This window comes from Anolis sagrei, chromosome 1, assembly GCF_037176765.1.
Source record: "Anolis sagrei isolate rAnoSag1 chromosome 1, rAnoSag1.mat, whole genome shotgun sequence".
Taxonomy (NCBI): domain Eukaryota; kingdom Metazoa; phylum Chordata; class Lepidosauria; order Squamata; family Dactyloidae; genus Anolis; species Anolis sagrei.
In genome coordinates this window covers 21,861,385-21,879,343 of record NC_090021.1, presented here as the reverse complement: position 1 = coordinate 21,879,343, position 17,959 = coordinate 21,861,385, and the positions used below count along the sequence as shown (strand labels likewise).

Sequence of the window (17,959 nt, the reverse complement as noted above, 5' to 3'; positions counted from 1 at the left end):
ATAATAATATGATATTATAATTATATATTTATATTACATGTAATATTACTAATAATATTACAATATAATGGTATAGTACAATATAGTAATATTTAATACTGATATTGTACTATGCTAATAATATAATATATTGTATGTATATATATCTTGTAAGCTGCTCTGGATCCCCTTTGGGGTGAGAAGGGCAGCATATAAATGTCGTAAATAAATAAATTTGCGACCACAAAAAAGCATATGGACTACAGCTATACTCTCCCTATCTTACAGTTATGTCCAATCTGTTGTTAATCTTACCTCAATCCCCTTATTGTAAGCATTAGTTCTTCTGTATAAAGAGTCTAGGAAACTGGCGTTAATACAAACCTTGGTAGTAATCTTGACTACTGATTTACTTAGACCTGCTAACCTCAAGAGTAAAAAGTTGACTTATTTTTCCCCTTAATTTTGAGATGTTCTTTACCTCTTTTTATAGAGTCTGGATTTCAACTTGGAGGAGAGAGTGAATCTCTTGGAGCTCTCCGCGACCCTCAGTGATGAATTAATGGCTTTGAAGAGCCAACTTCAGCAGGCGGCTTTTGCCACCTTTAAACATGAACTTCACCATCTAGAGTAACTATAATTCAATGTGTTGTCGAAGGCTTCCATGGCCTGAATCACTTGGTTGCTGTGAGTTTTCAGGACTGCATGGCTATGTTCCAGAAGCATTCTCTCCTGATGTTTCGCCCACATCTATGGCGGACATCCTCAGAGGTTGTGAGGTCTGTTGGAAAGTAGGCAAGTGAGGTTTATGTATCTGTGAAATGTCCAGGGTGGGAGAAAGAACTCTTGTCTGCTTGAGGCAAGTGTGAATGTTGTGATAGAATGTAAAATAAACCATGTGTGGTTCACCATTCATCAGCCCACACAGTGTCTTGCCAGAGAAAGAAAATGTGCCACACAGGTGAATAGTAAAGAACAAGTAGTTTACTCTTCGCAGTTCAGAACAACACATGTACAATGTGATCAGTTGTGCCAACTCACATATATATATAAACTTCATTATGGTCCATGGACCCAAAACTGTTAAATAGATAACATATAGGAGTTAAAAATCGCTCGTAACCGGGGAAATATGCTATACAGACATATACTACACAGTGTCAGGTAATACCCTCACATAATTCACATAATATCCAACTCACATAATATCCTTTTATGAGAGATCTAAAATGGTCTTTCTTTGTCCATGTGGATAAACCCCTTCAGCAGCTTATGAAGCAAGAGCACACTCCAAACTCTGTCTCTCTTTGCTTCTCTCTTTGCATTTGCATAGCTCAAGCCTGAACAAAAATGTATCAATATCCAAAAGTCCCAGGCTCAGCTATCTCCTCTGAGAATGGCTGCCATAGATTTGAGTGAAACGACAGAAGAAAATGCTTCTTGAACATTGCCCTACAGCCTGGAAAATCCACAGCAACCCACTAACTGTAATTCTTTCTTTGTATTTATAAGATTGGTTGGGCAGATAGGTTGTTTGTATAGATTTTACCACTTACCTGTGGCATAATGGTATACAGCTGCATCATGTTTGTAGAAGGACTAGATGGAGAATCCTATATCCAAAACACTTAGTACTAGAAAATTTTGGGAGTTTGGTTTTGCCCCCGAATTTGAAATACCTGTGTGCATATATGTATTTATTCAAGTCTCATGTGCCATTGACTCTAATGTGCACCTCAATTTTCAAGACTCTGAAACCAAAATAAGTATTTGCTACTGAATATAATGTGCAGTGGCAAAAAGGGCACCCTTTGTAATGTGGCCAAAAAGGTGCACGTTACAATTGCTGCATGCTTAGAATTCCTTCTTTAACAAAGAAAAGTGTTGGGGTTGGTTTCAATTGTAAATTGGGATTTTGAAAATTATTATTATTTGCACAGTCACTATGGAAAAGGGTATGATAGAAATTGCACAGCATAACAACTCTAGAAAATGAAAACATTGTGTGAATTCACTTTGCAGAGTCCGGGTGGAACAGATCTCCACTGAAAGAGACAAAGCAAGACTTGAATTGGAGAAAGTGGAAAAGTGGAACTGGCAGCTTTCTAAGGAAGTCGATGATTCCCATAGTGCTTTGGAGCACCACAATGAAAGCAAACTCAGGTACATGAACCAATCTTTAAATGTGTTGTCGAAGGCTTTAATGGCTGGAATCACTGGGTTGCTGTGAGTTTTCTGGGCTGTATGGCCATGTTCCAGAAGCATTTTCTCCTGATGTTTCACCCACATGTATGGCAGGCATCCTCAGAGATTGTGAGGTCTATTGGAAACTAGGCAAGCGTGGTTTATATATCTGTGGCATGTCCAAGGTGGGAGATAGAACTCTTTGTCTGCTGGAGGCAAGTGTGAATGTTGCAGTTGGCCATCTTCGTTAGCATTGAATGGCCTTGCAGCTTCAAAGCCTGGTTGCTTCCGGTTTGGGGAATCCTTTGTTGGAAGATGTTAGCCGGCCCTGATTGTTTCCTGAACGACAAAAGATTCCCCCCAGGCTGGAAGCAGCCAGGCTTTGAAGCTGCAATGCCACTGAATAATAATCAAGTTGGCCAATTGAAACATTCACAACATTCACACTTGCCTCAAGCAGACAAGAAGAGTTCTTTCTCTCACCATGGGCATTCCACAGATATATAAAACCCCACTTCTGACACAATAAATAAATGAATGAATAAATATGAAAAAAGAATTCAAACCAAATAATTAAACTAAAATTGCAAAAATAATATGTTTTTCTTACTTTCATGGGGAAACTTATGGGCGTAAGTGGCATTTTCACTACTTTTGTACATCTGCTCTGCTACCCTGTGTTTTTCTTATTTTTCTTAGCTCATTTCTCTGAAGAGCAAAGTGTGGTTGGAGTTAGACTTGCTTAAATAAATGTTTGAACAGACAAAACACATAAATGTCCAGACCACAGAGAGGCAGATCTATTTATGGCCTCAGAAGCTTGTAAGATTTTGTGCCAAAGTGAGTTTGAGTTCAAGATTTCCCAGGAAAAAAAATTAAATTGCCAAGAATCACATTGTAAGATCTGCCAGTTTTCACCATCTGCTAAGCTGGACACTAGAGTGTGAGCTTCCTGTGCAATGCGGATATCCCCTCCTGTATTTCTGATTATGGGGAAATTGATTTATTCTTCGTGTCGTCCGTGAAATGCGCACCTATGGGTTCTTCTTTGCGCATGCGCAGAAACTCGGAACATTTCTAAGTTTAAAGAATTAAAAATGATTATTTGAGCCACCTAGGCCCCGCCCATTCCCCCGCCCCCCTGGATATAAGCGCCGAGCGGCGCCGCCATTATCCAGTTTCCTTTTCCGCGCTAAACTAGCAGCATCTCGGAACAACTCCTCCTCGATTTCCTCTGACTAACTGGACTGACTTGGACTGATTTCTGGACTTTGGTTGCCTCTTTTCTCCACCCTCGACTCGGACCGGCTGACAACTCTTTTCCTTCACCCTCAGGCTAGATGTCTTCCCTTTATTTCAAAAATTGCTCAGCTTGCGGGGCCACCCTCCCCGAAGCTGATAGGCACTCAAGATGCCTCCTTTGTTTGGGAGAATCCCATAATCTCCAATCTTGTGAGATTTGTTTAAGCTTTACCACAAGGGCTCGTAAAGGAAGGGATGCCCGTTTGAAAGCTCTGTTGTATGAGCGCGCTCTGGCTCCACAATCCCTCCCCACTCCCTCCCTTTCTTCCCCATTGATAGAGCCCCCTCAGCCTCCCTCCCCACGCATTGGGGAAAGGCATGAGTTGGATCAGGCAACTGTTTCCCCTGTGGAACCGCCTGCAAAGAAACAAAAACTCCCCAAACAGCCCACGAGGCTGGGGAAAACAAAAGAGAAAGCAAATAAACAGAAAAAGGGACGGCAACTCACTGACACACAGTCCTTGAGTCCTCCCAGACTGGAACCGATGCCCCATTCCTCCGGATCCGTGCTGCACCTCCAGGAGCCACTCCCCACCATGCTCCAACTGGATGACCCCTCCCACCTCCCTCCGCTCGAACTCCTGGCCCCTCAGCTGGAGTTGGAAGCCCAGCCCTCTGCAGGCCGATCGGCTTCTCCTCCTCCGCTTCCTCTCTCCCAAGCCTCCCCCCTCCCATCCCCTCTTCCTCAAGCCCCGGCCCCGAGAGAAACTCCCTCCCCCGTTCCGGCTGCGCCGATTGCGCAATCTTCCCGCCGCCGCCGCCGATCCCCTTCTCCTGAGGCGGAACCGACAGCGCCCTCCTCTCCTCCTCTCAAAAGGCCCCGTCCTCGCTCCTCTGAGCACTTTCAACCATATGGGTACCCAGAGTACCCTTACCACCTCTATCCCCCTCCTCCTCCCTTCCCCCCATACCCTTTCATTATCCTCCCCACCCTGATCACTATAGGGGCTTTGATGCCTCCCATCTGGAGGACCCTAGATACCCTCAGCCCCCCCGTGCGCCTCCCACGGCCACACTCTCTCGCCCTCAGGAAGACCAAACTGAGGCCCAAACCCACCCACCCGAGCAAGATCCCAACAATCCACCCCTGCCAGACTCAGAAACCATCGACCTTGAATCCAATGATGACACACCTGCCATCCTGGATACCCAACCTGACGCTGACCCCTCCCCTAAAAATGTGGAGGAATTCAAAAAATTCTCAGCTCTTTTAATAAGACTAACTAGAACCTTAAACTTAGCCACTCCGGAACCTACCGATACGGTAGCTGACCCGTGTTTTACTTCCACTGAACAACAACATCCATCATCCACTGTGTTGCCCACTCTACCTTACTTATTAAAAATTCTCAAAAATAATGGAGTTGCCCCGGCTTCTGTCCCGGCAACTCCTAAGAGGCCTGAAAACTTGTACCGTATTGACCTTTCCTCAGCTTCATGGCTTGCTAAAATGCCTAAAGCAAATTCTGTTGTGACTGATGCTCAACCTAAACCAACTCAAATTAACCAAACCTCTCCTTCTGATAAGGAAGGAAGAAAGTTGGATGCTATGGCCAAAAAGTTCTACTCCTCAGCATGCCTCTTTGCACGCATGGCTCACTATGGAGTATACATGAGTGTATACCAGACTGCCTTGTGGAACAAAATTGCTCCCTATCTAGACCTGTTACCACCAACTGAACAACCTCTAGCCACAGCTTTTAAACAAGAAGCTCTCCTTTTGGCCTCCCTACAAAAAGACCTCTCCAAAAATATTGCTGACACCGCAGGCAAACTTATTGCAGGATCAGTGGCCCTTCGTCGCCACGCCTGGCTAAGAGCAGCTATCCTTTCTCAATCACAACGCACCCTGATTGAAAATCTCCCCATGGATGAGGCAGGCCTTTTCAATCCTGAAACAGACTCTCAGTTAAAACACTCCCATGAAATGAAACAAACAGTATACAAGTATGACCATCAACCATACTCCTACCAACGCCAACGATGGGGCTCCTATTATTACCGTCCTCAATACTACAATAGGCCCTACAACACCTCATTCTACAGGGGACGACAAAGACCTTACAACCCCTCCACATCATCAAGACGACCGCCCCTACCTTCCAGAGGTCAGTACCGTGATACCAGGCCCCCCAATACCAACAAACGCCGTTTTTAGCACACCTACACTTACCGACACTCCCTCACCACCCCACACCCAACCGCTTACATACCTTGACAGACTACATACCTTCCTTCCGACATGGCAGTCCATAACCACAGACACCTGGGTCTTGGACATCGTTGAAAGGGGTTATGCCATAGAATTTGACAATTATCCCCCAGTGGGTAATGTACTGCTAACACCACCTTCCCAAATCATTTGGGAAGAGATTCACTCTCTCCTCCAAAAGGGCGCCATCTCGCCTACTCCCTCACAAGATTCAGACATCTGTTTTTTCTCCCGTTACTTCCTGGTGGACAAGAAAGATGGTGGTCTACGCCCCATCCTTGATCTACGTAAACTCAACACTTTCATTACACCACGTAAATTTCGTATGGTGACACTCCCCAAAATCCTTCCCTTCATTCCCAAGGACTCATGGTTAGCCACGATTGACCTTCGAGACGCCTACTTCCATATTTCAATTAGACACTCCCACCGCAGGTTCCTTACCTTTGCGGTCCAAAACAAACTATTCTCTTTTAATTCTCTCCCGTTCGGACTTTCCACATCTCCAAGGGTATTCACCAAATGCATGTCTGTTATAGCCGCACACCTCCGCCAGCAAGGCATCACAGTTTTTCCTTACCTGGATGACTGGATGTTTTGCTCATCCTCTCGATCACAACTGTGCAAGGATACTGATTATACTTTATCTCTTTTACAGGATCTGGGTCTGGTTGTGAATCACGAAAAATCTCACCTGACCCCAACACAACGTATCCAATTTATAGGAGCCATAATAGACTCCACACTTCAGAAGGCCTTCCTCCCAGAAGATCGCTTCCTAAATCTGTGTCAGGCTATCCTAACCCTACAACAATCCCGCCAAACATCAGCTTGGGCTATCCAATCTATCCTTGGCCATATGGCTTCTACCACAAGTGTAACACCCTTTGCCCGTCTAAGAATGAGACCCCTCCAAAGTTGGTTTCTCAAAGCGTTCGACCCCCTTCACGAACCCCAGTCACGGGTCCTAAAACCACCACCCCCTGTCCTCCAGTCACTCTCATGGTGGACAAAGCAATACAATGTTCTCTCGGGGATGCCATTCAACCATCCCCGTCCCTCCATGTCCCTCACAACCGACGCCTCCAACTCAGGTTGGGGAGCACATCTCAAGGGATTCCAGATCAGTGGCCACTGGTCCCCACAAGAGCAGAAGCTCCACATCAATGCCTTAGAAATGATGGCAGTGGAGAAGGCTCTTCGGGCCTTCACACGCATTGTGTCCAATCATGTCATACAAATAATAACAGACAACACCTCTGTCAAATACTACATCAACAAACAGGGAGGAACACGCTCACGCACACTCCTCCACATCTCACAACAAATTTGGGAGTGGTGCATTCTGAAGAATGTCCTCCTCACAGCCATCCACTTACCAGGCCAGGACAACATCCTGGCGGACTCTCTAAGCAGATCCTCAAAAAACAACCACGAGTGGCATCTCCACCCCAGACAGTTCAAAGCCCTCACACGCAAGTGGGGCGAACCCAGAATAGACCTATTTGCATCTCCAATAAACAACCACTGCCCACTCTACTGCGCACGGCTCCACCCTCGCGCATCCCAAGGTTGTCTCGGGGACGCCTTCCTATTCCAATGGTCGCCCGGCCTCCTCTACCTCTTCCCACCGCTACCCCTCCTATCCCCAGTCATAGCCAAAATAATTCAGGACAACACGGACTGCATTCTAATCACACCCTGGTGGCCACGACAACATTGGTTTGCCCCCCTTCTCCAAATTTCCAACAAACAATACCTCCACCTCAGCCAAACCCCGGACCTTCTCACAGTAGAGAACGGCCTGGTCCTACACCCCGACCTGCAATCTCTACGCCTAACGGCGTGGAGAATCAAACCACACTAGACCTTTCTGATGAAGTCTCCCGTATACTTTTGGCGGCCCATAAACCTGCCACCAAGAAGTCATATGACTATAAATGGGCCTCTTTCAAATCCTTTGCTCACTCACTGGGACACAACCCTATCTCTGCCCCAGTTCCCTTTGTTTTAGACTTCCTTGTCCACCTTTCCGACAAAGGTTTCTCCCTTTCTTCGGTGAAATGCTACCTGTCAGCCATTTCATTTTTCCGAAGGAAGTCCGGGCTGCCGTCCCTTTTTCAGGACCATCTGGTACAGTTGTTTCTTAAGGGCTACAAAAATGTCCACCCTCCTGTCTCCCCCCCTCCCCCCCAGTGGAGCCTGGAGCTAGTGCTATCCCAATTATCCAAACCACCATTTGAACCTATGGCCTCTAATGATATCTCCCACCTGTCGTGGAAGACGGCCTTTCTTGTGGCCATTACTTCAGCTAGGAGAGCCAGCGAACTCGCGGCCCTCCGTTCAGACCCTCCTTATGTGAGATTCCACCCTGACAAGGTTGTCCTCCGCACCGATGTCACATTCCTTCCTAAGGTGGTCTCTCATTTTCATATGTCACAAGACATTGTTCTACCAAATTTTTTCCCCAACCCATCCTCCCAGTTGGAGGTAGTTCTGCACTCCCTTGATGTTAAAAGAGCACTCTCCTTTTACTTACATAGAACTTCCGTTTATAGGAAGTCTCCCAGATTGTTTTTGAAATACAGGAAAGACGTACTTGGCCAGCCTGTGTCCTCCCAAGGACTGGCCTCCTGGATTGTTGCAACCATCCGTCTAGCCTACCAGCTCGCAGGGAAAGAACCTCCATCCCACCTCGTGGGACATTCAACCCGCTCTGTGTCTACATCTCAAGCATTCCTCAAGGGAATTCCCTTGGATCAGATTTGCAAAGCAGCTACGTGGGCTACGCCGTCCACGTTCGCCGCTCACTACAAGCTTGACATTCAGGCAAAGCAAGATGCTAGCTTCGGCAGAGCAGTTCTTTTCTCCTGTGTGGCATGACCCACCTCCAGGTCAGTAGCTTGCTATTCACCCATAGGTGCGCATTTCACGGACGACACGAAGAATAAATAAAGGTTGCTTACCTGTAACCGTATTTCTTCGAGTGTCAGTCCGTGAAATCCGCACGACCCGCCCGTCCTCCCCTCTGTCATGCCATTCTCCTGGCTGCTGTTTAGCGCTGGGAACTAGATAATGGCGGCGCCGCTCGGCGCTTATATCCAGGGGGGCGGGGGAATGGGCGGGGCCTAGGTGGCTCAAATAATCATTTTTAATTCTTTAAACTTAGAAATGTTCCGAGTTTCTGCGCATGCGCAAAGAAGAACCCATAGGTGCGGATTTCACGGACTGACACTCGAAGAAATACGGTTACAGGTAAGCAACCTTTATTTACTAATTGTTAGGCTAAGATTTGCTAATTGTTAGATTGTCCAATAGGTATGTTTTACAAACAGTGTGGAGAACCCTGAACACTTCTCATATTGCTGCTGAGGGCACATTTACACTGTAGAATTATTACACATGTTTAGCTGTCACGATTCAATGATTCACAGACTTCACAACCTCTGAGGATGCCTGCTATAAATGCAGGCAAAACGTCAGGAGAGAATGCTTCTAGAACATGGCCATACAGCCCGAAACCCTTCAACAACCCAGTGATTCTGGCCATGAAAGCCTTCAACAATGCAAAGTCATTTATATTCACATGTCATCATATTGAACCCATAAGGTGAATCTATTACAGGGGTTTCTTGGCAAGATTTGCTCCGAGGTGCCTTTGCCTTGCTCTGAGGCTGAGAAAGTGTGACTTTCTCAATGTCACCCAATAGGTTTTTATGGCTGAGCAGGGATTCAAACCCTCCTAATCTTCAGAGTCGTAGTCCACTGCACAAACCACAACCCCATCCTGGCTCTAAATTTCAACTTGTATTTTTCCATTCCAAGCAGTTTTCATGTCAGTAATTTATATGGATGGGGTAGCATGGATATTTCACCCAAACCTCCTGGAGGACTGCAACAGTGTGCCTGACATGACTGGAAATGTTATGACGGCACAGGATTTGTTTTTGTCTAATATTTACAAGGGATTTTATAGTATGTGAAGTCAAGAGGGAGAGTTTGTGGAGGCTCAATTGCCACAAAAGCCTTTTAGAAAGGACAAAAATTTGCTTTTTAAAAGTTTTATTTTAAGTTTAATAATTTTTGAAGGTTCAGAAGATATCAAGGAAACTACTCACTGCTGCCAAGGAGGTTAAAACAGCCTTTTCCTTGAAATCTTTTTAAAAGCATCTAAAGACCTTCCTTTTCATTCAAACTTTTGATGAAGACACTTAGCTGTAATGACAGGAAGGCTAACTTTTATTGAGTCGTGCTAATGTTTACCATCTGTCTTGTGGAATTGCCTGCAATAATTGGATTAGATAAATGTTTTTAAATTTGTTGTTCATTTGTTCAGTCGTTTCCAACTCTTCATGACTTCATGGACCAGCCCACACCAGAGCTCCCTGTCAGTCGTCACCACCCCCAGCTCCTTCAAGGTCAATCCAGTCACTTCAAGGATACCATCCATCCATTTTTTAAAATATTTTTTTAAATATGTTTATTTATTTCTTACTGTAAATTTGTTTTTATAGGTTATTGTTTTACATATGCATATTGTTTTGCGTTGTCTTTTATATAATGTAAACTGCTTTGCTTCCCGTTTAGGGAGAAAAAGCGGGATATACATACATATTTATTATTATTATTATTATTATTATTATTATTATCATTTGAAACATAACAAGATGACTCCACAGCAGACAAGATCACTCTGCTGACTGTTGTATTGGATCACACGTTGGACACTTTCCAAGTGTCTAGGACTGTGTGATGTATCGGCGAATAATGTGTGCAGATCCCAGTAAGGTGGCCTTCTGCAGCTGGCAGATGGTAATCTTGTCAGCGCCGATTGTGTTTAAGTGCAGGCCAAGGTCTTTAGGTACTGCTCCCAGTGTGCCGATCACCACTGGGACCACCTTGACCAGAGTCTTTGCAGTTCAATCTTTAAATCCTCATATTGTGTCAGCTTTTCCAGTTGTTTCTCTTCAATCCTGCTGTCACCTGGGATTGCAACATCAACAATCCATACTTTGTTTTTTAACATGATCGTGAGGTCAGGAATATTGTGCTCCAAAACTCTCTGTCTGAATTCGGAAGTCCCAGAGGAGTTTGACTACTTCTTCTTCTTCTTCTTCTTCTTATTATTATTATTATTATTATTGTATCATTCACACATTTAAAAATACTGAAAATCATACTTCTGTTTCGCAGAGACCTTGAGCAAGATTACAGAGGAAAACTGACTGTTATGAAGTCTGAAGTTGAGACAGAAAGGGACCAATATTTGCACCAAGCTCAACATCAGAGGACCAAATTAGAAGCTGAAATCAAATCTCTGAAAGAAGAAGAGTCCAATTGGAGAGAAAAACTAACCTTGGTGATCAAGGTAAGGATTGATGTGCCTATGAGAGAATTTTGCACAATTCGAATCAAAGGAGAGGATCTCAAAAATGCAGACCATCTCCCATATGCTAAAAATAATTAAACATGTGTTATTGGGTGATGACAATAAGTTTTTGATAGCATTGTGAATGCAAACTCTTCTGAATTAACTATGTAGCTGTCCAGCAATTATAAAATGAATCACGGCATCATCATGCTCTGTTCTCTTTATATGTGCTTCAAATGTTTACCTGGTATTTTTAAAGGAAAACAGTCGCTTGCAAAATGAAGTTGCTGAAATGGTTCAAAAACTGGCAGAGTCTGAAAAACAAGCACTGAAGTTTCAGAAGGATCTTGATTTCTTGTTGAAAGACAAGGTAATGTCCCAGTGGCCAAGCTTACTATCCTCTGTGTTTTGGGAGGTTGCAGTTGTAAGGGTTTTTTGGGTTATGGGTCATCCCTCCTTAAGCGGTGATGGCACAATCGTCAGCATAGAAATAAATAAATAAATAAATAAATAACTATAGACCTGCATGTAAAAGGTATGCATTTTTTTAAAAATAAATACTACCAATATGTTTTTGGCAGGGTCAGAAGGCTGTGGTCTTCTCTGCTGCTATATCCACTATTAAAATATTTGCATCCCACCTTTTCACTTTAGGTGACTTATAGAGATTGATTTTTAAAATCAATAAACACTCAAAAAAGTTAAATTAGGCAGCAGCAAAAAGAAAATGACAGCAAGACGATTTAAACATTTAAATGCAGAATAAAAGAAATAACAAAAATAGGAAAAGTACATACAAAAACTGATTTTTCCTGATTCTTAAAAAGATGTTCATGATAATGCTAGGGAGTGTCCAATATATATATCACTAGCTGTCCCCTGCCATGTGTTGCTGTGGCCCAGTCTGGTGATCTGGAAAATGAAGTAATGAGAAAGTGTTGGTTTCTAATATATGTAATTTCTTCATGCTTGTGGGTAAACAGTATTTCTTGTTGTTTCTTTATCAGTGTGGATGTAGAGATTATCTGGTTTGCCTACTCTGGAACATTCAACATATAATTGTCCTTCTTTAGGGGTCCCTTTCAAACTTACGATGCTATATCTGTCATATAGATATATGTGTGTGTGTGTGAATCATATATCGATCTATATCTATGGCTGGATGGCCCTTTGTCAAGAGGGCTTTGATAATGCTTTCTTGCCCTAGTGAAGGAAGTTGGACTGGATGGCCTTAAGGCAGCATTTCTCAACCTGGGGATCAGGACCCCTGGGGAGGTCGCATGGGGATGTCAGAAGGGTTGCCAAAAAACACAATATTTTCTGTTGATCATGGGGGTTCTGTGTGGGAAGTTTGGCTCGATCCTATTGTTGGTGGGGTTCAGAATGCTCTTTGATTGTAGGTGAACTATAAATCCCAGTATCTACAACTCCAAAATGTCCAGGCCAATTTCGCCAAAACCCAACTATATTCAAGTTTGGTATACTGGGTATGCATGCCAAGTCCAGATTCATCATTGTTTAGATTCATAGTGCACTCTGGATGTAGGTGAACTACAACTCCTCTAAATCCCTCCAAATACCTCCAGTATGTTTTGTTTGTCATGGGGATTCTGTGTGCCAAATTAGTTCCAGGTCCATTATTGGTGGAGTTCAGAGCGCACTTGGATTGCAGGTGAACTAAACATCTCAGTACCTACAACTCCTATAAATCATGGTGAATTCTCCCCAAACCTCTGGCACCAACGGCTGCTCTGGCCAAAGCGAAGACAGAAGGGAGCAGAAGACACTTCCATCTTGTCTTTACTAATAATATAATATAGTATATTGTATATACATATAATATTTATAATATTATAATGTAATACAATATAATACTAGTAAAAATAATTCAATATTATAATTATAATTATATATTTAATTACATGTAATATTACTAATAATATTACAATATAATGGTATAGTGCAATATAGTAATATATACTGATATTGTACTATGCTAATAATATAATATATTGTATGAAAATATATATTATAAGCCACTCTGAGTCACCTTCGGGGTGAGAAGGGCGGCATATAAATGCCGCAAATAAATAAATAAATAAATAAATAAATAAATAATATGTTCAGTTGCTGATCAATTCCTCTGTTTGCTGTGTGCCATAGAAAAGAATAGGAAAGGGTTAAGGGAGAGGCAGTGGGCAGGTGTTGAAGTCCAAAGCACCTTGAGGGCCAAGGTTTGCCCATGCTTACACTAAAACATTTAGGATCAAACTGTAAGGCTTTCCATTTCTTAATACGTTGGCCCTTTTGACAAATATTTCTACATCATGTTTCTCTTTCCTTGCTTTAGCTGGGACTTCTGGATCCACACAGCACAGAATTCTTTGATCAAGAAGAGCGTTTTGCTGAAATCATTAAAGAATATGAATTACAATGTCGGGTAGGTGATTTCCAATTGACCTTTTAACTATTGTATGGAGATGAAGTTAAACATGGATAGTCTGAATTTGGTCCTTTCTCAAAATCATGGCTTAAATCTTCTAGACTGGTTACAGAACCCTTTTGTCATCTACAAATTCAAGAAAAACATACCATCATAAATCCTTTATATAAAATGAGTATCCCTTATATTTAATGCTTGTGACCAGGTTTGTTTTGATTTTCCATTTTTTAAATTTTGAAATTTTTGTATATTTCACATATTTACATCATGAAATATCTTGGAGATGAGACCCAACTCTAAACGGGAAATTCGTTTTTGCTTGATACACATAGCCTGAAGGTAATTTCATGAAGTATATCCAATCATTTTGTGCACAAAACAAGTTTATGTACATTGAGCAATCAGAAAACAAAGGTCTGACTATTTTAACCACCCTTGTGGAATATTTCAAATTTTGGAATATTTTGGATTTTGAAATTCTAAATAAAGGGTGCTCAAGCTGTAGTATGGAAAGCGTGTATTACTTTGTATTGTCGAAGGCTTTCATGGCTGGAATCACTAGATTGTTGTGTTTTCTGGGCTGTATGGCCATGTTCCAGAAGCATTCTTTCCTGACGTTTCACCTGCATCTATGGCAGGCACCCAATTTTCCTATTTTCCAACTTATGTGAATGCCTGCCATAGATGCAGGTTAAACGTCAGGAGAGAATGCTTCTGGAACACGGCCATGCAGCCTGGAAAACTCTCAACAACCCATATATTACTTTTTTGGAGCTCTGAAAAAAAGAACCTTTGTGTTTATTATTTTCTTGTGTTTCCCTTCCCTCCCCATTATTTTTCCTGACTTTTTCAAACTTTCAACATTTGCTGCTGATATCTATTCATAGAGGGTCAAGGTGAGCGGTCCATTTCCAAGAGTGTGCTTGATTTGGGTGTTTTAAACAATGCATTCAGTTTTGGCAACTTGCATGATGTTTTGTTGATCTTGAAATCTTAGGTATCTACAAGCAATCTTGTTTTTTTTTTAAATGCCCGAATTTATGTTTTCATAGATGTGGGAAGGTAAGGTGAAAACAAAGGACATAGCAGAACTTTTAAGACTATTTTTGTGAAAATCCTTTGCAAGCTTGACCTGTTTAATTCCCATGAAGCATTGTTGCATTGTGTGTCCCTCAAGGAAGGGCAGACTAAGAGAGAGAGAAATCCACGTTTGAGTTTTGTCTTTAATCATTTCTCTGCTTATAGGATTTGCGTGACAAGAATGATGAGCTGCAAATGGAGATGGAAAAACTCTGCTCTCAGCTTCATGGAAGCAAACATAGCCAAACCAATTCCAAAATGAAGGCCAAGAGCTCTGGAGAAAGGCTCCTGCCCGAAAATGTAAAAAGCAGCCCGCCAGGTAAGAGATGCAAATTACACACAGCTGTTTAGGGCAAAAAGGACAACTCAATATATCTATATAAATAAAAATGTAAATGTCCATTTGTGAATGACCTCAAAACTCCCAAAATACTTTACTGATTGCTTCAAAATTTGGACACGCCGTAGCATTTGAACAGGTGAATGTTTTTATGTATTCACATACTTATTATTATATAGATGTCACACCTGTGACAGGTGTTCGGCATCAAAACAGCGCCATCTGCTGCATGTCACATCGCAAAGCAACCCCACCGAGCTGGAACCTCACCTAGCTTGCCTGCCTGTCTGCCTCCCTCCGAAGGAGAACTGGGAGAAGAAGAGTAGGAAAAGGGCAGCGGGGCAGGTAGGGAAATCCAGGCTGGGGAGAGGGGCGGGGCATGGGCCCAGGTGAGGCAGGCAAGGAGGTAGGCCCAGCCCAAGTCATGGGCTCCCATAGCTTCATGCCCTACCAAGCCTTGCCCGGCACCACCTCACGCCCATACCTCCAGGAAGACTGGAGGTTCAGAAGGAAGGAAGGATTGAATGAAAGGAAGGAAGATATAGAAAGAAGGGAAGGGAAGGAAAGAGTTTTCCCCAAACACACTGATCATTATTATATAGACCAGTGTCATTGCTTTTATTATCATTATAATACACACCAGTATTATTATTATTATATAGATTATAAAGGCTAGTATTATTATTTACACCATTATTATTATTATTAATTCACCGACAATGGAACAACAAAAACATTGTATACCCACAAGCATTATGAAATTACATATATTTGAAACCAGCTCTTTCTCTTTTCTTTCTTTTGCATTTAACCAGACTAGGCCACAGCAATGCTTGGCCGGGTACAGCTAGTATGTGTATGTATATACAGTGTTCCCTCGCTACTTTGTGGTTCACTTTTAGCGGACTCGCTGTTTTGCGGTTTTCAAAAAATATTAATTTAAAATGTATATTGCGGTATTTTTACTGTTTTGCAGGTTTTTGCCACTCTCCGAGGCACTTTCCCTCCTCAGTCCTCCCTCCCTCCAGCCTTGAAGGGCTTTTCCTTCCTTCACTTTATTTTAAGTTTATAAAGACTTAAAATAGTGTATAACTACTAAAATAATGTATAAATATTAACATAAATATAGCATCCCTAGATCGCGGTTTTTCACTTATTCTGGGAGGTTCTGGAACGTAACCCCTGCAATAAGTGAGGGAACACTGTATACAGTAGAGTCTTTCTTATCCAACCTTTGCTCATCCAACATTCTTCTGCGTGGTACTGTGAAATCCACACCTGTGGTATTTCCCTGCGTCCACGCAGCTGACTCGGATCTTTCTTGAAAGCTTTTCCTAATTAGGGACTCCAGCCCCGCCCATCTACTCCTAATAAAGCCAGGCAGCGGGGCTTGGAGCCTTAATTCCTTTTGTCCGCGAAAGCAGCAACAACTCGGTGTTCTCTCCTAAAACAACTATTGGTTTGACTCAAGGACTCCAGTTTGACTACTCTAACAGACAGCAATTCCAACTTTTGTTCTGGGACCTTTGTTTATCCTATTTAGGCTAGTGGGAGGACAAACCCACTCCCTCCCAATAAAAAAAAAAATGCCGTGTCCTCTGAGGCGCAGGCTTTTTTGCCTTTGGCAATGGGCAGTAACTTACCTTCTTTTTCTTCTGTTCCCTTTGCTCAGAAAGCAAGAGGGAAGAAGATTTTTACGAGCCTACCACCCCTTCCAGACCCAGGAACTGGTAGAGCTTGTGGCAACAAACTGCCACTGTGGCTTTGTGCCAATAACTTTGTTTTGGGTTGCAGCCACGCCTCTCTACTGTCTCTGTTTTTTAAGGACAGCTTGCTCTCACTGCCCGTGCTTTCTCTGCCCCATTTACCCCAGCAGGCAGTGGACGCTGCAACGATCCCTGCCATGCTTTTGCCCCCCTCAGGGGAGGGGAGGCTCAAGGCAGCCACGCCACCTGTGTGAGTGATGGCTAGCCAAGGCTTGCCTCCACGCCCATGGCATATAACGCCTTGGAGGGGCCTTTGGGTTGCAACAATTCCTGCCATGTTTTTGCCCCCCTCAGGGGAGGGGAGGCTCAAGGCAGCCACGCCACCTATGTGAGTGATGGCTAGCCAAGGCTTTGCCTCCACGCCCATGGCATATAACGCCTTGGAGGGGCCTTTGGGTTGCAACAATTCCTGCCATGTTTTTGCCCCCCTCAGGGGAGGGGAGGCTCAAGGCAACCACGCCACCTGTGTGAGTGATGGCTAGCCAAGGCTTTGCCTCCACGCCCATGGCATATAACGCCTTGGAGGGGCCTTTGGGTTGCAACAATTCCTGCCATGTTTTTGCCCCCCTCAGGGGAGGGGAGGCTCAAGGCAGCCACGCCACCTGTGTGAGTGATGGCTGCCAAGGCTTTGGGTCTAAGCCCATGGAATATAACTCCTTGGAGGGGCCTTCGGGCTACTATCCTCCCTCTGCGTCATGCTGCCTGGGAGCTTCAGTGACGGCTCAGACTGTAAGTACTGTGTCTTTTGGACCCCATTTCCACTTGGCCCATGCCTCAACAGGTAGGTTGCTACTCTTTTGCATAGGCAAACTGCACCCTCCTTTCCTTTTCAAGGATTTGTAGTCCCTTCTTTTGGTTTTCAGGAGTTTATTAAAACTTTTTCCTAAGCTCATTCTGGTGCTTCCTTCAGCTGCAACCAGTCAATGAGTCTGATGTAGATTCTGACTCCTATGAGTAGCAGATTTCTCCTACTCTTGAGGAGGACTTTTCCATCCCAGCTTCCTTGGGGGATGTGTTACCTAATTTTTTCTCCTTGATTGCTTAGAGGATCTGCTTTTCTCAGTTGAGCAACAGCAGAAACAAGCTCCAAGTACAGTTCTCCCAGTTCTCCCAGCACTTCCATATTCGCTTAAGCTTGGAGAAAAACAAAGGGCAACTCCTGTATCTGTGTCTGGAATTTCTAAGTTTGTAACTGCACTTTACTGCATACGCACCTTTTCAGCAGAGTGGTTAGTTAAGCCTACTAAACTGAACTTTATTGTGGTCAAAGTTGTTTAATCCA

The 17,959-nt window shown here is 43.4% G+C and overlaps 1 protein-coding gene across 1 annotated transcript in view; it reads left to right on the top strand.

Moving 5' to 3' along the window:
- NINL (ninein like) overlaps positions 1 to 17,959 on the top strand; it is an 82,728-nt gene that overhangs the window by 29,593 nt on the left and 35,176 nt on the right. The window contains exons 9-14 of the mRNA XM_060754530.2: positions 473 to 609; positions 2,002 to 2,142; positions 10,871 to 11,045; positions 11,308 to 11,418; positions 13,399 to 13,488; positions 14,737 to 14,890. Coding sequence (XP_060610513.2) covers positions 473 to 609; positions 2,002 to 2,142; positions 10,871 to 11,045; positions 11,308 to 11,418; positions 13,399 to 13,488; positions 14,737 to 14,890 — 808 coding nt within the window. The remainder of the gene's footprint in view (positions 1 to 472; positions 610 to 2,001; positions 2,143 to 10,870; positions 11,046 to 11,307; positions 11,419 to 13,398; positions 13,489 to 14,736; positions 14,891 to 17,959) is intronic.